The sequence below is a fragment of the Notothenia rossii genome (assembly GCF_949606895.1).
Source record: "Notothenia rossii genome assembly, chromosome: 11".
Taxonomy (NCBI): Eukaryota; Metazoa; Chordata; class Actinopteri; order Perciformes; family Nototheniidae; genus Notothenia; species Notothenia rossii.
In genome coordinates this window covers 40,465,461-40,492,625 of record NC_136910.1, presented here as the reverse complement: position 1 = coordinate 40,492,625, position 27,165 = coordinate 40,465,461, and the positions used below count along the sequence as shown (strand labels likewise).

Below are 27,165 nucleotides of genomic sequence, written 5' to 3'. Positions count from 1 at the left end.
TTCATTTAAAAAAAAAAAAAAGAAGTCTATTATAGGTTTATCAAAAATAAATAGGGAAGAGCCCCTAGTTGCATACCCCCCCGGCCTTTCTTCCCTTCCGTTTCTTTTTTTTGTTTTTGTCAACTAAGTATTTTCCATCTTTACTAATGTATATAAAAGCCAGAAATCCAATGCACCCTGCCAAGAAATAGTCAACACAGCACATGACCTCCATTGAAACACAACATGCCATTTATACAAATAAACAAAGAAAGGAAGAAACATGCACATCAGTAAGTTTTAGGGGTGTTTTTTGATTTGGACTGTGCACCTCATCCCTGCAGCGGGGCAGCGGGGGCTCCTGAGCAGTGGAAGTGGACATTCTGCCACCGGCTCTCCCTGCGGTGCCATACTCTGGTCTCTTCTGATTGGCTGGAGCGGGGATGTCCCTGCACGTCCACAAACTGGGTCAGGCGGATGTAGGCGATGCAAGCGGCCTCATCCCCAATCATGTGCACGTGAGGGTTGAGGATGGTGGTGTGGATGGGTTTGCTGTTTTTGGAGAGGACTGATGGGAGAGACGGATGAAATGTTAGAACATTTGAATTAACCAACAACTCTAATGGATGGAATCATTTTAATTAGTAGTCTTACGATTGTCAAAGTAAAATCTATGGAAGTCCATCCCCTCTACCAGATTACCCAGCCCCTCCGGCTCGAATGAGGTCAGACCGGGGTCGCAGATCTTCCTGTAAAAAACATGCCGGATAAGGCCAGAAAATCTCCTTTAAATGTCATCATCAATCATCAATTATGCTTGTGAATGATGCTTATGCTGGTACAACTCCTGGTTAGTGAACAATAATAATGCAAACTATTATTTTAGCAATTATTGTACACAATTATATAATAGCAGAACAGGAAGGAAATGTTATTTTCACCATTTTGATGACATCATAGTACCATTTTGCGGTATTGTGATGGGAGAAGAAACTAATGGAAAGTCAGACATGAAATTATAAAAGCTTAACTTTTATTCTTTTTACTTAGTATCTCTTAACTCTTAATGTTAAACACTTTACATTTTGTCCCTAAAAAGTTTTCATCATGATTTTGATTTGTTAGCTTTAAATTTGGAATAACTGTCAAATAAATGCATTAGGAAATAATCATTTAAATCAAAATATGTAATTATTTGGATGACTTTTGACCAACAATCTCCTTACTATTTACTCACTGTATTGTCATTTTTACTTAGTAGTTAAAGTGCATGTTTTTACTAGCAATTCACATTTTAGTAACAAAGTAATAAGTAAATCAAAAATGTGACTTAATATCAAATAATCAAGTAGCTATAGTATCTTTATATTTTACTTGTTATCTTGTCGTTTTGTTTAAGGATGCTGTCATCTTGATTTAGTAAATAACACAACTTACATGTCTCAGAGCGTACTAAGTATTATCACATCATGAATATTTTACTTTCATAATGCATGATTGAACATCTATTGTCTTCTCCTGGTCTAAAAGGTCTCCTATCACTGCAGACCCTCCCCCCCCCCCACCTCCCACTCAATCTGCTTAAGCATTATTCCTAAGTGTGTGGTAGGCAGACAAAAAGAGGGCGTGAAAGGGTACAACAATGACTGTAATTGCTCTTGTATCTGTTAGTGCAAAGACAGACCACCTTTGTGTGTCAATCAGATTAATGGCTCTCTGTGGCTGACCACTTTATTTTTACAGTATGAAAACAAACTTTTCCTACAAGCTGTGGAGAAACCAGAAAGAGTTAGATGTGGACTCACGCATACGCCTCAAAGTCTCCATTGTTCACGGCTTCAATGAGCTGCTCTGTGATCTTTATGATCTCCTGTTTGCGAACTGCAGAGAAGAAACAAAGTGATTTTATTTCACACGACAATTCAATCAGATGATAAAGCCACAGTGCACTTAACTCAGCTCATTAGGCAACTCATTCACAAACATTAACGACCGCACTGAGGATGAACTCACCTAATACCACGTTATTCATTGTGAGTCTTATCAGTCCTCAGTGAAAACTCCACCATGCTACAGCACATATCAAAACTTCTTCCATGCAGAAAGTAGTTCCCTCTCCATGATCCTCGCCTACATATCCACCTTTTATTAGAAATGCTAAAAAGTCACTTCCTGCCCGGTGTAGATGCTGTGCCGCTCTCTACCTCCATCCATCTCCCATCACATCTCTTGTTCGCATGTGAAGTTACTTGAGCTCATCACGCTATTCTTGTCCCAGCGCTTTAGATGAGATTTACTGTGTCCTGCTTCTCCCCTCATTTACTTCCACCACAGAGAGGAGGCTTAGCTCGCTCTGATTTACTCCCTCTCTCTCCCTCTCTCTCCCTCTCTCCCTCTCTCCCTCCCCTCACTCAGTACCTCAATCTCTCTGTCTGTTTGGAGTTCTTTATTTCATCTTGAGCCTCTACAAAAGACCCCATTAGGAAAAATATATTAAAAAATAGTGAGCCGGGTTAAGTGTGTAATATTCCCCAAAAAACCTTCTATTTTCTTTGTATTTAAAGTCATTAATTTGTGAGATTTTTCTTCTACATTTACCACTGTGATTTCAGAATATATCAAAGTGTTTTCTTATAAATGTTCCACTTCATTCTAGTAAAGTTGAGTTCAATGGAACACAAAAGGCTCTGTAAAAGTAGCAACATCACAGTATAAATGTAATATTTGAAGTGACGGTTAATTGTCACCCAAACACAATATTTACTTGCCTACCTCTATTAGTGCACAGATCATTTAGTGTTTTATTCGTCAAGGTTTTGAGTTATATTTTGGAAAGGTTTGTGCCTTCACATGATTACACCCACCAAAGGGTCAAAGGTTCAATCTGGAGGGCTTTCAAGGCTTAAGGTTTGGATGTACTGTCTTTGTAAAAGATTACACCTTATTATGGAGATAGAATACAACTATTAAAGACACAGTTGTGGCTGTATGCTTAATGACCTCTCATGGTTACTAATTGAGTGTTTGATTCCATTATTAAGGGCTCACTCCTTTTAACTTGCAAGAAGGTGCAGCAGGTGATCATGAACAGTTTTGAATCGTGTTTCCTTTAGGTGTTAACAAAGATTCCTGTCCATATTTGCAAATCAAAGTGAGATTTATTCATTCAAAAGACATTACAGCAATGGTTATTTAAAGACACACATGGCAGAGATGAGTGTCTTAAGTTAATAATAAACTGATGTGAAATGTACATTTACACTCTCTAAAGGCATCATTTATGGAATATTAATGTAGGTAGAAGTAGCATTACCACAGTGGACGAAATGATTGGGATTAAGTACAAGAACAAAAGTGATTACCTATGTGATAACTTTAATGTTGCAGCAGGTAAAAGTGGAGTTCAATTAATAATAATAATAATAATAATAATAATAATAATAATACAACTGTATTGATATAGCACCTTTCATGCAAGATGCAGCCCAAAGTGCTTTGCAGAGTAAGACAAGATACAGAATAAAGAGTGAGGAACATAATTAAAAACAAGTTATAATCAAACAAAAATAGTTATTTGACAGAACCGTGGAACGATAAAACATGAACAGTCATCCAACTAAAATGACCAAATTAAAAAGATAGGTCTTTAATTGACTTAAAACAATTCAAATGGAGTTTGATAAGATCCAAGGGGAGGCTGGTCCACGGTTTGGGGTCCTAAAAACAGAAAGCAACCTCCCCAGATTTCTTGTAAAATACTTTCTGTTCTTCTAAAATAAATGCATTGGAGGATCTGAGTGTCCTTGAATGTTTGTAAAATGAAAGGCAGTCACTGATGTATGGAAGGGCAATGTTATGTATAGCTTTGTAAATCTTTAAAAGCACTTTAAAATCAATTCTGAAAGACACCTGTAAATAGTGCAGTGATGCACAGCACAGGGGAAATGTGACCTCTTTTTTGAAATCCTGGCCGCAGTATTCTGAAAGGTTTGCAATGTCATTAAAGATTTTTTAGGGAGACCATTAAAAATAGAAAATAATCTGAAGCAAAGTAACCAATGCTTTGAAATAAGCTCACCTTTCACATCCTCATCCTCAACAGTGGTGCTGCTGCTGTCAGAGGATCCCTGCAAAGTGCACAGACAAACATATTAATTGCAAAATCACATTAAAAGCATACACACACTCGCAGAGACACACTCACTCACACCATTTCTGGTGACTCAACTTTAACACACCGTTTGGCCAAAAATACAGCAACAGATACAGCTGTACGTGTGACTCAGTAGCACACTGCTGACGAACACACACAACTGTAAAGCACATGACGTTTAGCCACCGTGACACACACTCTCCACAGCTGGGTGAAGGGGGGGGCTAATCTGTTAACAGACATGGATTCCTCAGCCAGCAGCGGGAACCACCAAGCTCCATTAATCTGAACACAGAGGGGCAGTGTAACACAACCACCTCACCGGAACCACAGCTCCAGCCTCTCACACTCTCTCCATCTCTCTCATGCATAAAGAAACACACAGATAAATATATTACGCCAAAATACACAAAACCAGCTTCATCTACGTACAGCTTTATCCCCACACAGATAGAGAAACGGAGTGAAGACGAGGATGAGAAATGAAAAGAGGACAGGAAATAAAGAGATGGAGTGAGGGAAGATGTACCTTGTTCCCATCTATTGGATTATAGATAACAGTAGTCTGAGGCTCCTGGAGAAGAATGGAGAGAAACGAGAACATGGGAAAGAGGCAATAGAGAGGGGAAGTTTCATGGGGACAAAATGAGAGTTTGAGACATAAGAGGAATATTAATAGAGAGTCAGATGTGAGCAATACATGGGAAGATTTGAAAGGGTTAATGATGGAGGATGGTTGTAAGAGTTCCTAGATTTAACCATCTATGCTAATGATCTGTGCTAATGCTAGATATCATTCTCTCTCACACACACTCACACACTTTGAATTACAAATGGGATCATTAAGAATATAAAACAAGCAAAACATATTTCTTTCTATCGATAAGTCAATTTACTTAATAAAACAAGTGCTGTTTGCAACACTGATACAGTAAGTAGCCTTCATAACGCTGTCAGACAAATGTAGTCAATTCAACATACAGTATTTCCCTCTGAGATGTAGTGAGGCTAAAATATAAAGTTGCATAAAAGGGGAATATTCAAGTAAATAAAAAAAACCTTATCCTTAAGTTACATTTAACCACTGGCTAACAGTCTCATGGCGCTGACTCCCACTCGTAAACACATTAGAGTATTTTCATTGGACTCCTGGCAAGAAGGGGAAGAAGTGCATTTCCCAATTTCTCAACAAATTCCTCAAAAAGCTGCAAGCCTTGAATTAATAAATGAAGTCGTAGCAATAAATCACGCCTCTCTCCCCCTCACGTTCTTTCATACACACTCCGACACACTCTCCATTTTAAAAGTGTAAAGGTCGGACAGACAGACGGACACAGAGCTGCGTACCAGTGCAGCGGTGACGTGGCCTTTGGGACTGGTGACTGTGCTGTTTCTCGTGCTGTTTGTCTGCGGCTGTGCAGGGAACACAAAGTGCTACATTAGTGCTCAGCAACAATGATGAGAGGTGCCATCTGCCGCTTGTAAAGTGGGTGGTTACTTTGTAAAACAGTGTAACACCACGCAAAAAAATCACAGATAGGATCAGAAGAGTGCTCCAGAGTCAAGAATAGAAAAGAACGGAGAGCACTCAACTTCCAGACAGCAATCAGACAGAAAGCATGACGCGCTGTAGATCAAAAAAGGTTTCCTCACATTTTTCACTACAGAATTCATTAGATAAAAAGGTTTTCTACAATTCATCATGTCTTTTGTCCCTGCAGTAAGATTGAAATCAATCTCAGTCAGAGCTTTGATACTCCAGCCTTGGTCTTTTACGTTCTCATTGGCCTCTCCTGCTCGGTATGCTGTTTAGCAGATGGTGAATAAAAACCAATGACAGCTGTGCACCTCTGCAACATCTGTCAGACATACACGTCCATTTTGTCGAACTGCATGGGCTCTTACATTAGAGTCTCTTAATGTATCTCTCCCGAGTGACACACATACAACTGCATACAAAGACACACAGCACTTATGAAACAGGCCATTCACATAAGACACCATAAACAGCCACCAGCATGCTAAATATACAGACACCTTGTTTTATAAGGACGCACATAACCAACAGCTCCTCTGACAGCAGGCACAAACACACATACTGTATTCAGGCACGACGCGGCGACTTCATGCTTTAAACCAATTAAGTCTGTATTTTTCTGCTCATTATATTCTTCGGCAGGGCTGCCTGTAATTGGAGAGTGTTCGACTGAATAGGAAGAAAATTGTCAGAAACTAAATTCTGTTCATTATAGACAGAAGATGGAAAAGGGTAAGAGAGAGAAATGGCTTAAGAGGGATGTAAGACCACTCGTGAATATGTAGATTTCCCATGATACCACCTGTTCGTGTTTTTGAGTATTTTAATTTGATTTCTGGGAGACAAAGGGTCACTAGGGTTATCAAACTGACACCTCACAATGATAGAAAAACACTTTTTAAGTGACTCCATACTTGCTTTCAACACTAGTGTGACTATTTACCCTGCTTCCTCTTTAAATGCAGGTCTTAGAATAAGTTAGAAGAAGGGTCCAATATTACAGTAATCCACACATACAGGACTGTCTCAGAAAATTAGAATATTGTGATAAAGTTCTTTATTTTCTGTAATGCAATTAAAAAAACAAAAATGTCATACATTCTGGATTCATTACAAATCAACTGAAATATTGCAAGCCTTTTATTATTTTAATATTGCTGATTATGGCATACAGCTTAAGAAAACTCAAAAATCCTATCTCAAAAAATTAGAATAGTTCCTCAGACCAAGTAAAAAAAAAAGATTTATAACAGCAAAACACAATCAAACATTTGAAAATGTCCATTAATGCACTCAGTACTTGGTTGGGAATCCTTTTGCACGGATTACTGCATCAATGCGGCGTGGCATGGAGGCAATCAGCCTGTGGCATTGCTGAGGTGTTATGGATGCCCAGGATGCTTCAATAGCGGCCTTTAGCTCATTAGCATTGTTGGGTCTGGTGTCTTTCAGCGTCTTCTTCACAATACCCCACATATTCTCTATGGGGTTCAGGTCAGGGGAATTTGCAGGCCAATCGAGGACAGTAATGCCATGGTCAGTACACCAGTTACTGGTGGTTTTGGCACTGTGGGCAGGTGCCAGATCATGCTGGAAAATGAATTCCTCATCTCCATAGAGCTTTTCAGCAGACGGAAGCATGTAGTGCTCTAAAATCTCTTGGTACACAGCTGCATTTACTCTGGGCTTGATGAAACACAGTGGACCAACACCAGCAGCTGACATGGCTCCCCAAACCATCGCTGACTGTGGGAACTTCACACTGGATTTCAAGCAACTTGGATTTTGCTCCTCTCCAGCCTTTCTCCAGACTCTGGCGCCTTGACTTCCAAATGAAATACAAAACTTGCTTTCGTCTGAAAAGAGGAATTTGGACCACTGTGCAACTGTCCAGTGCTTCTTTTCCTTAGCCCAAGTCAGACGCCTCTTCCGTTGTCTTGAGTTCAGAAGTGGCTTGACCATGGGAATACGGCTATTGTAGCCCATTTCCCGGACACGTCTGTGAACAGTGACTTTTGATACCTGGACTCCAGCTTCAGTCCACTGTCTTTGAAGCTCCCCCAAATTCTGGAAGCGACTCTTCTTCACAATGCTGTTAAGGCTGCGGTCATCTCTCTTGGTTGTGCAGCGTTTCCTGCCACATTTCCCCCTTCCAACAGACTTTTTGTGGATGTGCTTTGAAACTGCACTCTGTGAACAGCTTGCTCTTTGAGAAATTTCTTTTTGTGTCTTACCCTCCTGATGGAGGGTGTCAATGACGGTCCTCTGGACAGCAGTCAGATCAGCAGTCTTCCCCATACTTGTGATTTAGTTTACTGAACCAAGCTGAGTGTTTTTCAAGGCTCAGGAAACCCTTGCAGGTGTTTCGAGTTAATTAGACGATTCAAGTGATTCGTTGAACACCCTACTAGTATACTTTTTCATGATATTCTAATATTTAGAGATAGGATATTTGAGTTTTCTTAAGCTGTATGCCATAATCAGCAATATTAAAATAATAAAAGGCTTGCAATATTTCAGTTGATTTGTAATGAATCCAGAATGTATGATATTTTTGTTTTTTTAATTGCATTACAGAAAATAAAGAACTTTATCACAATATTCTAATTTTCTGAGACAGTCCTGTATGTGTCTTAATGATACAAAACAGATACATCTGAATTTATAGAAACAGTGTACCAAAAAAAGGCCCTGCAGTGGGCTAACCACCCATCTGTATTAATCTCTCACCACAACTCTAATGGGAAACAAATGAAGAAATATTCCAGAGTCAAACAGGAAGTGTGTGACAGTGTGTGTAGCCCTGAAGTGACCCCAGATGTGGCATTAACTCGAGCATAAAGGTTGCCTATTAGTGTCATTGAAAATCAAAGGGCGAAAATCAGCATGTTTATTTTCCAGCATTGGATTTCCCCATTGAAGGTAGATTTGCTGTGATGTTTATCCTGCCAGCAATCCAGAGGGATAAACGAGCATCCAGCCGGAAAGTCCCATTTCAAATCCATCATCTCTGCAGCCTTTTTCTGTGGTGTCCATATTTCGTGACTCCGTGAACAGGTTGAGATATTTTGGTTTGGAGAGAAATGTCTCTTTTTGATGAATTGCCATGATATCTGGTTCTCCTCAGGGTGATTTGTAATAACTTGTGTGACTTTTACGTCCACTCAAAGTTTGAATGTGGCCAATACTTTGATTCATCATCAAATACCTCCAAAACAAATGACATTGACACTAGCCTCGTTCCTATTTGAGCATGTTAACATTGTCATTGTGAGCATATTAGCATGCTGACAATAGTTTAGCTGTTATGAATTTGAGGCATTCTTCCTTTGTAAACAATAAAAAGGGAGAAGGAGAACAAAGAGAACAGTGAATCATATATTTTGTTGAACACAGTCTGTAATAGAGAAGGATGGACCTGATCAAACACACTGGAGGAGGAGCAGGACGTGGACAGAACTGTTTTCAGGCACTCAGGCTGAAAGATCCCCCGAAAAAGTGCATTGTAAGGAGCAAAACTAAGAAACAGAAACATGTCAATGCACTGCACGAGATTTATCTCACATGAGAGTTGGTTTTTGGAGGGGGGAGGTGATTTATATTCCTACTTACAAGAACACAAAAGACATGTTCAGCCTTTTGAAGTGAGCGTGTGCTGTGAGACTGAGTAATGGTGTTTAATTGAGCAGGAAACAGAGGCAAGTGGTTTGCTGCTCAGCTTGCACATTAATTACACCCTTTATATGAGAAGCACAGCTCTGAGTCTGCCATTGTTTGGGAGTCACACTGGGATTCAACTAAACATAATTTTAGATGTATATACTGAGGTATTGTTCTCTCGCTCACAACAATGTGTGTTGAACACATTTGTGATGATTTCATGTGAAATGTACATCTTTGTCAGATAGTGATGCATGTCATTAAATCAGCGTTAATTGGGGGCAGCAGAATAATTGGTAAATTGTCATTTAAATATTTTGTATCTTTTGTAGCTTCTAAATGTTGGAAAGTTACAAAAGCAATTCTCTGTTGATTCATGTCTATCAGCAACACCTTTCACATTGGACATTTTGTTCATTTGAAAATATTGAATTGGAGCAGCAATGGAGCTAAATGTAATTGATCTATGTTTCTATCATAACTTAAGAACAACTCAACAGGATTTTCTGCATTCAGACTAAGTTTCTGTGAGATTAGGACTTTCTAAATCTGTTTCATGAGCACACTTATGGCCTAATAATAGTATTGGAAATGTCAATGGCTCGCCAAAAACATTAGGCTTTATCCAAATTGAAAGGTAATCTGATGAGTAGTGTGTCATCACTTCTGTTATCAGAGCAAAAAGAAGCACATGGCTCCATGGGACACTCAGTATAAATGGATTGGAAAAGGCAAACTGGGAAACTCAGATTAGCACACCACCACACAGTGAGGTTTGCTCCTTAGGTTCTGTTTTTGTTCTAATTCAGTGTTTTCTTGTCTTTTTCAGTACCTTTGTGTCTAACATTCAAGCCGATATTTATAGTTTTCCTGTTTTTTCTGATTCTGTCATCATTGTTTTGGTTGCCTATGTTAAGTAAAGACTGTTTTTTTCTACCTGAATTGCCCTTTAAAGGTCCTTTGCCTGTGTTCCCAGCAGTTGTTACCACTGGGGAGTTACAGGACAAAGGTGGCGTGAAGTCAGCTTGGAACTAAGCTAAACTGGGTTGGAAGTTAAATAGAAGACTTTACAAAAAAGCATATCAACCTCATTGATACATGATTTTACTGTTCTTCCATTGCCCTAAACTATTGAAACTGGTTATAGAGAAGAAAAGAGCATATTCCCAGGAAATGGCTGGAAAGTGAGAAGAGAAATAGAGAGAGAAAGGAGAGAGAAATAGAGAGAGAAAGGAGAGAGAAAGGAGAGAGAAATAGAGAGAGAAACGAGAGAGAAATAGAGAGAGAAAGGAGAGAGAAAGGGGAGCGGGTGCCCGTGCTAATGCAGGAATACTGAAATAGCCCCAGGGTTGTGTGCATTGGTGTGACGTCAGGGTGCAGCAAAGGAGAAGCTGTGATTATGTAATGATAGATTAATCATCTGGTGGGAAATAATCTGAGATTAGCATCAGGCCACCCGAGGAGAGAGAGGGGAGGGGGGGTGGGTGTCAGGCGAAGAGGAGAGGCTGAAAGAGGGGAAAATAGGCCCAGGTTAATGAAAGACTGCGTGTCATAAAGAAACAGGTCAGGAGAGACTGAGCGAGAGGAGGAAGATGAGGAGGAAGATGAGGAGGAAGATGAGAGGAAACCGTCGGATGATTCAAACATTTTCTACAGAAAGGTATAGTGATCCCAAAGTCCTAGATAAAACACAGTATGTTATGAACTGTAAATCATTATCTTGAGCCAAATGGATCCATATGTTGGGCACACAAGTAATCAGGACACTTAACATTATCCTGCATGACCAAAATACATATTTGAAAATGCATGTTCCAAATAATCTTTCTAGAGAGCAAGATCCATCATTATGTTAATAAGGTTATTATCTTGTTAAAAATTATCGATATTTACTACACATAAAATATCCTATTGCGTCAACAAATTCATATCTTGAGCGAGTTAGGTCTACCTTTTACGTATAAATTAAAACTTGTTAAGATAAATCCATATCTTATGGACGTAGAATACAATCCAGGGTTTCCCAGACATAGACTTTACTTGGGCGGGCCGCCCAGGTATATTAACGGCCGCCCAAGTATATTTCGTGACCAATTTATTTTTTAAATCTTTTTTTTTAATCCGTCCGCGACCACGACGCCATCTGTGATCGATTAACTTGTGGACTATGGTCCCTCGCTCTACGCCTCCTGTACCCAGGCCATCAGGAGGACTGGGGGGTTTCCCGATGGCCTGGCCTGTTAAGTGGCGTGCTGGTCCAGGATTTATTGATTTTTTTTTAATGTATTGTGAACGCAATACTGCACAAATGTGGGCCTGCCTCACACAGGGTGACTGGCTGTTTACATGATGTGGTCTGCCGACATGGCTACTGTCATACAGATCATAAATCAAAGCCCTTGATTGGTCTCTGTGTGTCATTCAAGCTCGGAATAACCTCAGCTCAGGTGAGGTAAAGGACTCTCTGAGTGTTTAGATAGTTAACTTAATCTAAGTTATCCCAGTGGGTCTCAAACGGTTTGGTCACCATTTATGTAAACACATATTTCCATTTGAGGGGGTAGTGATTAGTAAAATATGCATGAATAAAAAAAAAAATGTTAACTAGGTGAAAAAAGGTAAGATAAGCTCTCAAAACTTGTTGAGAGCTAAAACTAGTCTTTGCTGCTGCCTCAAAGAGGAGCAGGGAGGAGAGGAGGGAGAGGTGGGAGACACAAGAGGCTGGTTCAGGAATAAATAAACAAGTTTCAGTGTTTTTTCATATTGGAAATGGGATGTTATTGGTTATGGCCATGGTTTTATGATTATTGAAATGTATACAGTTCTGTTTCATATAGTTGTTTCCATAGTCTCTTTATTTCCCCCTCAAAGTGCACCAGATTGATGCATTTAACTCCAAAATAAATAAATAAATCTTACAGGGGGAGCATGCCCCCGGACCCCCCTAGAGGTTTGAGGTCCACCCCCACTTAAAATCACATTGATAGGTTCCTAAATACATTTACCATTTTTTTTAAATAGTAACCCATGTCCATATGTTTATTTGTGGGTATTGATTTAAACTATAGGGCTATCACTACGGGCAGCAACACTGTAAATATTGACAAATAAATCAAGCAAAATGGCACAAAATAAAACTGGTAGTGTCCGGCTGGGTGTATAACTTCCGGCCTGATTTATTGTCTCGGTCCGGCCCTGCCTGTACCTGTTCGCTCTGCCATCGCGTGAAGGGTCTGCTAGCAAGCGACAGGTTAATGTTATTATTGTTGCACGTCAGAAAGGCACGTCACCTCGCCACGCAACCCCCCCCCCCCCCAAAGTATATTTCAGACCTGTGGGAAACACTGCAATCTTGTATGAACATGATCCATATCTTTTGCATATGATTAATTATCTTGTTTTAAAAATATCCATTTCCTATGGACACAAAAAGTATCTTGCGTAAACAAGATAGATATCTTGTGCATATTACATTTTAATCTTCTGTGAACAAGATCTACATCTTACACATTATTTAGTGGGAACACTTCATTTTAACATATGGACATGTTTGTGGCAGCTACCTTACCCTTTTTATGCTTCTAAAAATAGCTCAAGATTATTATCATGTGGAGAAGATAAAAACTAAATGTCATGCTTGTGGAGTGCTATAAAAAGGTCTCTATGTACCTTTCTTCCTCCGAGACAAATCTAAACCTCACCTTCATTGAGCTGCTCACTTAGAGTTTACACAAAGGCTTCACACCGACTCATGCAAGCACACATGCATAGCAACACAGCAGATACACCACACACACACACACACACACACACACACACACACACACACACACACACACACACACACACACACACACACACACACACACACACACACACACACACACACACACACACACACACACACACACACACACACACACGCGCACACACACACACACACACACACACACACACACAGAGAGAGACATTGCGACAGAGTGCATTAAACACTGACCACAGACACTTACAGAGTGCAACACATTACAAACACTTGTGGGACTGGAGAGGAGAGAGAGGAGCTAACAGAGGAGCAGCGATAACGTCAGGCAGAATCAGAGTACTCTCTTCAAATGAGACGGAGCAGGGACCAATACTTTAATGAGCTTAGTTTTGGCACCGGGATTTTATTTTGGATTAAAAATGTCTGCAGTGGAGTGATGTAAAAAGCGAGCTGTGCCAAACTGAAATGTCTGAGAGCGGAGAGGAGGAAACGCAGCTCCATCAAACCAGTGAGAGAAGTGAGCGTCGGAAGTGAGAGGAGACAGCCTTCAAAATAAAAGTCCTTGTCATGTTTATATTCCTACAGTGAGATTTTACGTCAGAAAGTGTCCTTTTTTCTTTAAGTTTGAGTTTCATATTTTTACACTCAAAGTGACTTTTGTGATGTTTTTGAATGACAGTTAAGTGCAATAAATAATGTTTCAAAGAGTGTTGCTACACACAATGTTAACAGGATGCTTTGATATAAATGACATCCATTTCAGAGCATTTTACAATATCTAATAATTGGATATTGTTGTATCTTAAATTGTGTTTTCGTGAGTGTTGTGTGACTGACATATTGTTCTATGGTGTTTTTCAATAGAATTATTCTTATTATATTGTTTTTGAAATATTACTCATCTTTAAGAAGAAAAGGTACATTTTGAAATTCCAAACATTGCCATTGGCTCTTATTTTCTATTATTCTACATGTATTCTAACACTTAATTGTTTTGTAATAGACTATTTTAAATAAAATATGTTAACTATTGTATAAGATGTTAACTATTGTAGATAAACTACATAAATAATACTCTATACTAATTTGGTTCTTCAGCAAGTTTAATCACTTATTTATGTATCAGGATTGCTTTAAAAAGCTACACTTTCTGGGATCCATCAAATATTCAGTTGTGTCATATGTACTGAAAGTCATGAGGTAAATAAACGCCTGCCTCTCTGAGTAACATGAAAGAATGACAGAACAGGTAGGGCAGTAAATGACAAACAAAATCTGCTTACCCTGTGCCTTTAAGGCTGAAAAGACTGTCTTGAAAAAGTATTAAAGTGAACGCTGCAGAACTTGACAAAGTCAAATCACCTCGTACGCATCTGCCTTTGGACGAAATATTTATAGAATAATAAAAGTAGTTCTGAGCGTGAAGGGCGTCCGAACAACGGGCAGAAAAAGGATTGTACAGAGGAAACGAGACAGTGAGGTCAGAGAAGAGAGGAGCTAGCTTACCTTGACATCAGTCTTCTTGTTGAGGAGACTCTTGGCTGCTGCAGAAAGGCAGAAGGACACACCGTCAGATGGGAGAGTACACATCATACACCTTCAGATGACACAGCTCTCTGGATCTGCTCACTCACACACAGCTGCAGATGCACGCTGATGCATGCACTGGCTAAAGTGAACCACTCAAAACTGAACATGCAGACCACAAACAGAGTGACAAGGCTCGTCTGTCCACATGTCCTCCCCTTCTCCACCCTTAAGGGAAAGACAAAAAGCCACACTGTACAGAATGTATCCCTCCCTCTAAACACAAAAAGAAAACCCTCCCTCCGTCCTGTAAAAAGACATTAAAAACCCAACGAATAAACACACACTTTAAAAAACCACCATCCAACTGGCACCTCCTAACCCTGATCCATTGCCCAACGCGTTAGATAAGCAGAGGGCATCGTGACGGGGGAAAAAAGTCAAACTAATTCTCCATATAATCCAAATACACTCACGCACGCACAGCTACAGATAGAGGGGGGAGATTAGGAGGAAAGCATGCTGGGAAGTGGGATGGAGATGCAGGTATGTGATAATGGGTTTGTTAATCTCAAGAGTACGTTGGATTAGTATGAATAATGGCAGAGGTCATTTATGGTCAGGAATTATAAATGACACTTGATAATAATAAACATGCAGAAGCTGTCAAGTGTTTTGATGCTGTTTATGAATGATTTAAGACACAAAAAAATATCCTTCACTTTTCCCTTTGCACCTCAGACAAATGCATCCCTTTCTGCAAACACAGCTACATTCAAGCTACCGCACACACACATGCCATTTGTCTACTAATTCCCCTTGGGACATGTGACTGTATTGCAAAAGATATCTGAACAGTAATACTCTCTGCTTCCAGATAAGAGATGTGGATGCTTACCTTGGCAGACGTTGGAGAAGCATTAGAGGAAGTAGAAAAGATTTAGGAGGAGAGATTAAAACAAGCTGAGGGTTAGTGTGGGATGTTGTGACTCTGGGGGGATTTCCATTTAATCATGTCCGAGTTCAGGGAAAGGGAAGGATGGGAAGTTTTAGGAGAGGAGAGAAAGAGTAGTGAGTAAGGGTACAGTTGATATGGGTTTACAGTACCTTGCTCCACGATGCCAGAGGTGGTCCCGGGCACATTGCTGACGGAGGCGGGGGCTGTAGTCTGCCGACCCACTGGACCACAGAGAGGAAGGGAGAGGGGGAGGAAGTGCAGTATATACTGGTTAATGGAGTGAATCAGAATGAGATCCAGAATGCTTTCTTTTTCCAAGGACATTTCATTTTTGACATTTGCTCCTTTTCAGAATAATATAAAAGATACAATAAAAAATAAAAAACTGTATATAAACATAAAAAGTTCAATTAAGATATGTGAAGGAAATATAATCATAAGAAGTCAAATGTCCAATAAAAGACTAAATAAAATAAAATAATGTATATACACAAATAAAAGTTAAATGTCCAAAAAACGATTAAATAAAAAAATATATATATTTATGTAAACACACAAAGTAACATTTTCAATAAAAGACATGATAAAATAAAAATAAAAGATACATTCAAAAATAAAAACATGTATATAAACATAAAAAGTTAAAGTAAGATGTGCAAAGTAAATATAAAATAAATATATAATAAAAAATAGATACACACATATATATGTATATATAAATATATATAAGAAGTAAAATGTCTGATAAAAGACAAAATACAATTTATATAAACAAGAAAAGTAAAAATATGTAGTAGCTATTCTTTGATAGTGCTTTTCTTTTCAGAATAAAGATGGCAAGAATAATTTGTTCTTATTGGAGATGTAAATCTTTAAAAACATGTTTTAAAAGAAATCTCAGTTGTTTCCTTAAAGATCTGGCGCCTGTCATTTTATCAAACAAACAGGAGTACAAAGTACATTTGTGGGGACAATGATGAGCAGCAGGGTGGTGTGTGTGGGATTAAGTTGAATGTTTGTGTTCACAGTAATGAACAAACATGTCACCCAGTGCAACAGGGGTGCTAATTGGTGTATTTTGATAGTTCTTTGGACAACAATGGAGCTCTATGGCACAGATTAAGAAGATGTAAATGGCTTTGATAAACACACAATACTTGTTAGTAGATGTATTTAATCAAATTCCTCTTTGAAGAATAGTGCATTGCGTAATATGGATATTCTTTACATAAAAATAGTCCATCTGTCCATTGTGGATTTATTCTTCCAACAGTAGACTTCCACGGGGTAAAGTAAACAGATGGATGTATTAGAGTGTGTGTTATGTCATTCCTGTTATAAGGCTCCTCTGATTGTGATTGGTTCAAAGATACACTGGTCAGGCTTCACTGTTTCTATAGTCTACTGTGTAACAGCTGATATCAGCAACTGCTGTAAGCTCTTCAAATATGTTTACATGGCAGTGTATGCTAGGTTTGCTTTTAGGTGACAGAAATGTGTTGAAGAAACAGCTTTCCCCACAAAGACAGTGGTACTTTAACTTAAGTAACACAAAGATGTAGAAATACTATTTTACAAGTACTGCTTTATAAGTAGTTAGCATCAAAGTGTATCAAGTAGCAAAAAGTAAAAGGACACAAAGAATTTCAGGATAAAATATATGATAGTATTGAATTAACATGATTGATGCAATAATGTGTTTATTACTTTGAAATTGGTAAAGATGGTGCCGATTGTATTTCTTTTATATACAGTTTGTCAACAAGAAAGTATTTAAACTGTAAAAGTACATATACATCTTTCAAAAATTATTTGACGAACAAATCTAAAGGATCTGATTAAAAAAAGGAGTTATGATGTGTTTTTATGTTCAAAAAACATTCCTGTGGTTAAGGATGAATATCATCTCTTTGCATTGTTCTTGGTGGGGAACTAGCTTGTATTTGTATCTTGAAAAAATAAACATAAACTATCAAATATGTGATTATCTAGGGATTATTAATGTGCTCTTCAAGCCATCACATTCGGACCATTACATGTTCATATTTCTTGTGTATAAGCAGCAATATAGTTACTATGAATAACATATTCTAGGTCATTTAATCACATACCAGGAGAGCACTTCACACACTGTAATTACACATGGTAGGTTATGGAGATTAATGTGTTTTTATTGTGAATAAACCATTTGGAAGCCTGGTTAGCGCTGGTGGAAAAATTACAGCAAGATTCATTCCTCTACAGCGGCAATAAACCCACCACACGGGTCCCCTCACAATAAAGCGGGATCTCATTACGTGTGACATTGAATATGATAAGTTGTGTACAGAGAAATGTGTTATTACTTCTGCACTTCGTGATCGATCGGATGTCACCGAACACAGAGGCTCAACAGAATCAAACTCAGACTGCATTTAAGAATCAGACAAACAAGTTATACTGTGTGAGATTACGGACATTAAAACCGAGCAAACATCTCTGCTGAGTTTCCTGCTTACTCTAACACGGCCGCCCATCAACCTGCTGTAAGTGTGTGTGTGTGTGTGTGTGTGTGTGTGCGTGTGTGTGTGTGTGTGTGCGTGTGTGTGTGTGTGTGTGTGTGTGTGTGTGTGTGTGTGTGTGTGTGTGTGTGTGTGTGTGTGTGTGTGTGTGTGTGTGTGTGTGTGTGTGTGTGTGTGTGTGTGTGTGTGTGTGTGTGTGTGTGTGTGTGTGTGTGTGTGTGTGTGTGTGTGTGAAGAGATGACAGAAGACAGATGGCATGTCAGCCTGCCCCCCCCCTCTCCTGCTCAGGGAGCTGCACTCACCAGAGAAATTCCTGGAGACGAGCATGGTGGTCAAAATGGCCCCCTGCGGAGGAAGAGGAGGAGACGTGGGTTAAATAAAAATGAGGGAAACTCTTTCAGACATGCAATTCCTTTATGATAATATGTCAATTTTAAGTGTTGTGTATAAATAAGCACCCTTTTGTCACTTTACAAGTGACAAAAGCACTCTCTCAGGTCTGACTTGTAGCATTTTGAATCTCTTTTGAATGAAATGCTGCAGAAGCTTGGGGTAAAATATGCAAACAGAGAAAAATGGCCATTGTCTTTTCTTAATTCGTTATGCATAAATGTCATGAAATCAATTGAATTACCCATGAAACACTATGAAAGAGACAATTGTATGCTGTTGATGGGGAGATTACTTTCATATTAGATCAGCTAATACAGTAGTTCATGCCCTCGCTGTGGGAACAGGGGAAACGAAAAGCGTTTGTACAACCAATACGGCCAAAAACTAACATTTAGTGCAATTGTAACCAACTTTTCTGAACATCTGCAAAAAGAAAATTCCAATGGAGGCTCGTTTCTCTCCACATCTGCTGGAGCTTATTGTCCATCTTCACCTGGTGACTCCTAGTGTTTTCAATCTTCCTTTATTCAAACAATATGAATGAACACATTTCCAGGAGGCTTCACACAATTTGAACTATTAAGCATTAAACAATAATACAAATGTAACCTCCTGCCATTCATTGCTTTAAAAAGACAGCAGGAAAGAAAGCTACATTCCCTCTATAATAACATTTAATTATGAAGCTGATGTGCAAATGTCTCGGGGATGCGTCACCCGTGATAATGATTATTAAAGCATCAAAATAAGTTTCAAAAGCCTGCCAGATGACAGGAAACACACTCTTCCTCACTCTTCCTCACTGTCATAACATGTATATCTCATCTCTGTTCTCTCCCTCACCCAATTAAACTTACATTATTGCCAGGGTGAAATTACATTTTCCACCCGAGAACAAAATAGATGATCACAGAATGACAAGATCTATCTCTGAGCGCGTGAGGTGCCAAATATCGCAGGAGCACTTATTTTTGTAAATGTGATCTCTGAATAAAACATCAATGTAAAAGTCAGAATGAGAAGAAGCTTTCACTTTACCAGACCGAATAAACCAGTAATGATGTATGTTGCATATCTGAAAGGGGCTTAAGGTAGATATAATAATATAATGTTAGATCTTTCGGAGGGTCTATAGATTCAGGATTGTTTGTTGTTATTTGGTAAACAGAGGAAGATGCAGAGAAGGGAAAGACATCATAGAGCATGTTCACACCTTGAGTTTCCTCCTGGCGTTAAACTTCTTCAGGCACTCGACGGTCTCCTGTCTGTGCATCATGGAGGCCACTGTGGAGCGTTGCTGTGAGGACACAAGAGAGGAAGAGATGCTGAAAATAAAACATTAGAGGAGCAGCTCCGACAGTGACAGGTGTATGTGGGCAGGAGCTGTCGGAGACACTCGCTTCCCTGAAATCTGTTGGTTCTGAAGCTCTTTAGGGGAAGACTTTCTGGCAAAATCGTGTAGGGGTATTTTCAAACTCTGCCTGCGGTGCCTCTTTAGACACACCTGGCTTTGGCATGAAGACAGACTGTAGATACATTCAAATTGTTGACTGTTGTAGGATTGATCACGGGTGAGTGGAGACACTTGCATAGCGTTTAAAAACACAGCTGGTTGTTATATAAATATGGAAAAAGTCTGGTAAAACTCTTATTTTCTCTTCCTAGACTTTAACTGCACATATTAGAGTCTCCCGGGTGTCTCCAAAAGCTGATGATCCTGATACTTTTCAAGATGAAAAGCAAACAGAAGTGCTTATCCCTGGGATAGGTTGCTTTTCTGCTCTCCTGGGTACAACATCTTTCAAGATAAGCTGACCCAGAATCTGCAAATATGAGAGATTGCATGTTTTGAAACAGATGGTGCTGATATTTGGCAGCTTGGGACGGATGTTCATAAACTTGCTTTTGGAGGATTTATAAATTACACATTCGTGTGAGTGTGAAACGGCGGCAATGAAAGATTCTGGTCTGCAGTAACAGAGTGCGTAGTATACTTTTCTTCTTTGCTTGAATAATACGTAACAGAAATAGAAACAGTGCAATTCAGACACGGAATGTATTGTTTACATTTCAAAGAGGCAATATCGTGCTCATTTCCAGGTTCATATGAGTTTAGTGCCCCTACTGGGACATGTCTCATACTGCCTGTGCTGCAGCACCTCTTTCACTCTCTGTCTGAAACCAGAGCCCAGTCTGCTCTGATTGGTTAGCTGGATGGCTCTGTTGTGGTTGATCAACAGCTTAGAGATGTCCCGCCCATTAGACTATAATGTACAATGTGTTGCAGTGCTAGCCAATAGAAGCAGCATGGAGCTGCCAGTTTCCCAGGCTTTACAAAAACAAAAGTGACCCTCAATCATTTTTGTTTGATTTCTCTTTTGAATGTTGAGCTGATTACCTGATCTATTTCAAAAAGTGCTCATTTTATATTTCTATTGCGATAACATTCAGCAATGTAGTTTAAAGAATACCTCTAAAAGAGCTTGTTAGAGGCATCAGCGTGTTTTAATTTAAATGTTCTTTATCTTGTTGAACTGCTTGAGATATCTTTCTCTCTTTTTATAAGTGTTCCTCTACATGTACTTACGCAGACCCATGGGTGCTTCAGAGCCTCCTGGGCAGTGATTCTCTTGGCTGGGTTGATAGTCAGCATCTGGTTGATCAGATTTTTAGCCTCCGGAGTCACAGTGTCCCACTCTGGGGAGGGAAACTAAACACACACACCAATGCATGTCCACATATATTAGATATGAGCCACATAATGTTGGATTTACAGTGAGAGAAACAGAGGCAGGCTCACATCGTACGCTCCGGCTTTGATCTGCTGGTAGAGTTTGTGCTGGTCCTCGTCCCAGAACGGAGGGTATCCAACCAAAAGGATGTAGAGGATCACACCTACACAGCGAAAACAAAACCTTTGTCTGAGTGACGAGAAGGAAAGCGAGGAGGCGGCGGTTAGAAACACATAAACAAAGAGCTCACCACATGCCCAGATGTCTACTGGTTTACCATACGCCTCCTTCCTCAGCACCTCTGGGGACAAGTAGCCGGGAGTCCCTGCAAAACCTGCAAAATAAACACAAACAAACATCAGGGTTTAGTTACAACACATTTCTACTTGGATTTCTGTTAACCAAAACTCAGGGTCTGTTTGTTTCCAGTTTCAAACCATCATTTAACCTCTTGTTTTAAAAAAAGAAACATGACCACGATTGTCCCCAAACGTAACCATATGTTTGTTATTGTAACAGAGTTGTCATTTTAACCTTCAAGTTAAGCTAAACTTAACCAAGTTATGTTTGTGCCTCAATCGAACTTAAACTGTCACGTCATGAACGGAATTCCCAGACAATTAAATGTTGTCTTGCGAAACAAACATAAAAAACCAACAGCATTATGTTGTTGTTGTTTGGAGGACTTGTTTATCTGCACAGTCTTGATGTAGCTGTCCATGGTGCTGAAAACATCAACCAATCGTTATTCAACACATTATAAATACTGAATAATTAACCATTTCCTGTTTGATTTGATATCATAGAGGCTCCAGCAGCCCTTCACTGTAGCCCTCTGGTATCTGAGATGGTTTTATGGAGCTGTTTGATGGTATTTAAAGGAGAAAACATTTGTTTTTTGGTGGCTTACTGGTTGCAAATGACAATCTGTACAAGCAATACTTATTCAGGGCTGACCGTGTTGAGGTTTGGTTTCTTTTTTCTTTTTTGATGAAGGGTTCAGATAATCTGTGTCAAACTGAACTTCAGTTTAGATGTCACATGGTGTGCTGAACGCCTGGTTAACTGTAACATGTAGATATAGGTCGCAGCAGCAGTGACATTGGGAGAATTTAATGCAAGCAGGTTCTAGTTGTCAAAGCTCTAAGTAAGCCATGTGTGGACTCTCACACAGCATAAAGGGGCCTTGCTAAATATGTAAACTGATGCGACACCATACCTGTCAGTGATGGAGCAACATGGTGATGAATCATGTTCAATGTACAAACTCCATAACCTCAATGTACTACTCACTAAAGACTTTACATTTGAGTGTTTATAATGTAGTGAATAATAACTAAAAGCTGGTCCTTTTTTGTGCCATGTTGAGGATTTTTGAGGCAGCATAATTTACACACAGTCTTAAAATCACTGCACTAAGTACATTATGAAATGTAGTTGAATGAAAAGTCAGAGCTTTTGGCTAGCATATTAGTAATTGATCCTCATATTGGCTCTGTCTCCGAGTAGGTACAAAAATCACTTAATGCACTTTATTACATCTGGCTGAAATCCATGTGTTCTTATACTTGTTAGCTTTCTAAATCTGAAAATCAGCACAATGCAAATGAAAAAAGGTATAGAAACTACACAGAAAGATGAAAACAAGAGTCCTGTCAGTCAGACTGGATACGTCTAATATTAGAGGAAGAGGAGGCAGAAATCCCTTCTTGTTTATAGACCGGAGGCCACGCTGACAAAAAGGATCAGAAGACGGTATGGATGAATGTTCCAGAGGAAGCCCACACTTTTCTTTGCTGTCTTCAGAGTGACAGCGCTGCAACACATCAGAGCTGTCAGCAACACAGACCTTCATCACAGGAGGAAGAGGAGGGACACAGACCGGCAGATGTTATTGTAGATTTTCTTTTAAGAGAAATACTGCACTGTCTGTGATTCTCCATTCTACCATCTGTGGGTAGCAGGTTGTTCATCTATGATTCATTTCATGTTATCAAGAATGTCTTTAGAAAAGTGTTGGAGGACGCACAAGATGCTTTTCATGATCATGTTTTAGTTAACAAGCTTTAGGAAAAAAGAGCTTGTGTCAAGATTCTTGTTTTGGTGATACGAAACTCAAGTACATTTACTCAAGTAGAGTACTTTTGGGGTATTTCACTATTGTATTTATTTCTGTTTATTTAATTTAGGTTTATTTGCACCATTTGAAATACAAACATAACAAATATAGCAATGGATACAGTGCAGGAAGATCAAGAAAGCCCACCTAAATGCCACTAAACACAATTTGTATATAGAAAAATACATCTATATTAAATACATGTACAAATAATATGACTACATAATAGTGGTGGTAAACTTTTGGGTCATGACATAATACAAAAAACGAAAAAACGAATAATACTTTATCCTTCTGCTCCACTATATCTAACCCTAACCCTAAAAATGAATATTCTACTTTTTCAAATTCATTGTGTTAGGATTATCTTAATCAGCTACCAAACTCAATGTGATCTATAAATTCAGAAGGTATCTACATTAGAAGCTGCTTTTATTTGGACTCTGTTTGAACTCACAGAACCATTATTTAAAACAACTTCTTCAGTTTGACTTTTTAAATGTTTAAAAGTAACTAAGTCCACATGAGCACACTGCAGATGTGTGTGTTGTGAGTGTTGTGAGTGTTGTGTGTGTTACAAACCAAACCACGCCTGCTGCTCTCCTTGAACCTCGATAGCCAGTCCAAAGTCAGCCAGCTTCACCGCTGCGTTCTTACACTTGCTGGCCAGCAGCAGGTTTTCCGGCTGCACGAGAACACAGTCACGTAAGTAAAACTCTCATTTTACAAATCACATTTCCTAAAAACATCATCCCAACACCTTCTAAATCTGTGATGTTCCAGAAGAAAGCAACAAACCAAAGAAGAGTCCTTATTCAGTGAGATAAAAGGATGCCAAAGAATAGCTGTTATTTGTAATTCCTCCCACACAGGAGCAAGAAAGTCTGACTGAAAGAGACACAACACTTTTTTTGCGTGGTAGTTTTGTGTTTTTTGCAGTCATTTTGTTTACATCTTATGTAGTTGTTTTATTGTCTCAATGTCATTTGTTTGTAAGTCTTTGTGGTCATGTTGGGTCTGTAGGAAATGAGCTTGTCTTTGTGGTTCTTTAGCCTCTTATTGTTGTTTTGTATCTGGTGTCAGGTTGTTTTAGTGTTGTGTGTTTGTGCTGGTTTGTGTTGTTTTAAACTTCTGTGTGGCTTTTCTTTAGTAGATGTCTGATTGATTTCCAACAGAAATGTGTCACTTCATTGGTTGGTTCTGCTCTACCATTTTCATATGAGAAAAGTAGAATTGAAAGTTTGACAAACCACTCGGATGCAACCAATTAAATCCAGATCAGAGGACTAAGAATAACTAAATATGCTGCTTACACAAATTCACGGCAACACTTTCACATTCTCCAAAACCCACAAACACTCCGAGGCTGAGACAGACAGATGGGACTTCAAAACATTGTTTAAGCCTTTTTTTGCCATTTGTTTACTTGAGGAAGACCAAATACAGCTTGTCCTTTAGTCGTTCCTGCTCTGACGCCGATGTAAAAGCAATCTGACAAACAACACAGCACACACACAGCTCCTTGTTTTGATAAGCAGTTAATGTTGACAGTGATTGTTTTGTGCCATTTCTTAATAATCAGTCCTCCACAGAAACAGCTGGATGTTGTGCTCCAGCTGCAGGGCGTTCATCATGTCACCCTCTGCTGGAGGATTTAAAAAAAACACTTGACTGCTAGAGAGGAAGGGGAAGCTCCGTATATAATCAAATCATGTCACATGAAAAGATGTACATCACCTCTCAGCACAACATATTGAAATGTCCATTCATGAAAGATGTGACAGTCCTTCTTTGTCAGGGTGTATGCCACTTTGGGACACATCGGTGAGTCTAATTAATGTCAGACAATCCACTAACGGGTTAATCGCTTCTTGTTGCAGCTCTTATCTGGCTCTTCTCAAAAGATGACTGACTTTTAAAACCACTTCAAATGACTTAGAGACTTTGTAAAAAGTAAGGGGGCTCCAGCTGGAACAAGTTGACATTTGTGTTTCAACTCTGAAGAGTCAGAGAGTGACAAGAAAAAGGACACATTGTTTTTGCTCTTTTCCTTTCTACAAAGACTGCGAGCTGCACAATTCATTTAATTAGGGAAGAACATCATTCCCATGCAGTAAGAAGGAGACAGTGTAGCCTACATCTTCCTTTCTGTTTTTGTATTTAAAAGGAAAACATCTCTCTTCCTTTAACTTGACAAACTTCCACGAGGGAAATAATCACAGCACAACCTTCCCTGTATAGCCTCCTCTGAGTGGGAAACCTTTAATACACTTCAGCAGGTAAAGTAATTGTGGAGCTCCCCACAGAATCTCAATGCAATAACAACATGTGAGCCGAGGCCAGTATGGAGAGGAAGCATGTCTCATAAAACATTCATATATATTATATGAACAGTAAAGCCTTCAAATTAGAATAACCTTGTTGTTTTGCATTCTTTTTTTAAATGTGCCCCCTTTTTAGAGATTGGAAAACACTTACGAATTGCACAGAGGCTGTTATATATGTTTTCACATTCAAAGTTATTAATATTTTTACAAATGTAAACAGCTTACCTAATTCTAGTATTGATATTTTATGATATACTGTTCATCTCATTCTTTTTTAAATCTTTTATATGTATTCTTGTGTGACCTCTTACATGTGCTATCCTTTGTTTTCATGAATATCCTCTTGTTCATGTTGCTGCTAAATAACGGTTGATCTTATCTTATTTATTTAATGTGAACAAAGATATCAACACTTAAAGAACTCATAATATCTGCTTACAAACACCCTACAGTATGTATGAGTGTGTTATTCAGTAATATATCTTCATTTATGCATCAATTTTTTTTAATGTTGTTCAGAGCAATTACAAATGAATGATTGTAAAATCACAGCATGTGTTCTTGATTAAGTCAGTCAAAAGACATGTGTCCTGTTGAGGGGAACGTTTCAAATGTATTATTAAGATTGAATGTAATTAGCACTGTTATATATTTAATTTAATATGCCATTATTGCACACTAAATGTAAATAATATCCTACTTTTATATTGTGTTAGCTGTAAATTGGCCCTATAGTATTTTATTTGTCATATAGTTTACAGCTTTTATATTCACGGTCAACTTTTATATTTTCACCTTTTCAGTTCTGTTTCATCTTCTATTTTTAGATGTTTATATTGTATAATTAATTATTTCTAATATGTGCAATACTTTGTTTTACATGCTGCTTCAACGAAAATATTTCCCAATTTGGGATCAATAAAGTCAATCTTATCTTATGTTATCTTATCTTGCTATATCATGCCTGTGACATGGAGAAATGCAATGAACCCCAAAAACAACTTAACAGCAGGCAGAGAAGCCACATTTTGAAGTCTGATGCACCTGTAACCACGCCCGACAGTGATGTCACGGTGTACCGACACACCCTGAAGTACACTTCTACATCACTGCAGTAAGGTGAGAGCTTCAACATATGGAGTCAAAAACATGGTTTTCAGCTGCTGTTAGGTAGCTCTTTCACTTACATGTCAATTCAAAACATTACCTTAATAAAATCGACACAGTATCGACACTTAAACGCATGCACAGACATACGTTTCTGACACACAGGAAAGGCACAAACACATGCAGACACATGCACAAACATGCTAGGTTTAAATACTGCACTTACCAGCTTTCAGAGTCTGGTACAACAGTGAGACGCAGACAAATACAACTTCAAATCACTCTCAACACACACACACACACACACACACACACACACACACACACACACACACACACACACACACACACACACACGCAGACACACACACAGACACTTATAGACACACACACACATCCCTGGAGGTC

General features: G+C 38.9%; 1 protein-coding gene across 9 annotated transcripts in view; it reads right to left on the bottom strand.

Moving 5' to 3' along the window:
- Window positions 1–310: 310 nt before the first annotated feature.
- camk2b2 (calcium/calmodulin-dependent protein kinase (CaM kinase) II beta 2) overlaps window positions 311–27,165 on the bottom strand; it is a 37,845-nt gene continuing 10,990 nt past the window's right edge. For 3 of the 9 annotated variants that reach the window (XM_079658922.1, XM_079658921.1, XM_079658928.1), the window contains 14 exons: window positions 23,906–24,008; window positions 21,455–21,538; window positions 21,273–21,367; window positions 21,060–21,182; window positions 19,686–19,769; window positions 18,382–18,424; window positions 15,727–15,798; window positions 14,599–14,636; window positions 5,480–5,545; window positions 4,662–4,706; window positions 4,058–4,106; window positions 1,785–1,860; window positions 634–728; window positions 311–547 (listed from right to left, as the gene is read on the bottom strand). In XM_079658922.1, the coding sequence (XP_079515048.1) occupies window positions 312–547; window positions 634–728; window positions 1,785–1,860; window positions 4,058–4,106; window positions 4,662–4,706; window positions 5,480–5,545; window positions 14,599–14,636; window positions 15,727–15,798; window positions 18,382–18,424; window positions 19,686–19,769; window positions 21,060–21,182; window positions 21,273–21,367; window positions 21,455–21,538; window positions 23,906–24,008 (1,209 nt within the window). In that variant the 3' untranslated portion in view covers window position 311. Of the gene's footprint in view, window positions 548–633; window positions 729–1,784; window positions 1,861–4,057; window positions 4,107–4,661; window positions 4,707–5,479; window positions 5,546–14,598; window positions 14,637–15,726; window positions 15,799–18,381; window positions 18,425–19,685; window positions 19,770–21,059; window positions 21,183–21,272; window positions 21,539–23,905; window positions 24,009–27,165 lie in introns of all 9 variants that reach the window. The other 6 variants (XM_079658923.1, XM_079658920.1, XM_079658924.1 and 3 more) reach the window with 6 other exon arrangements.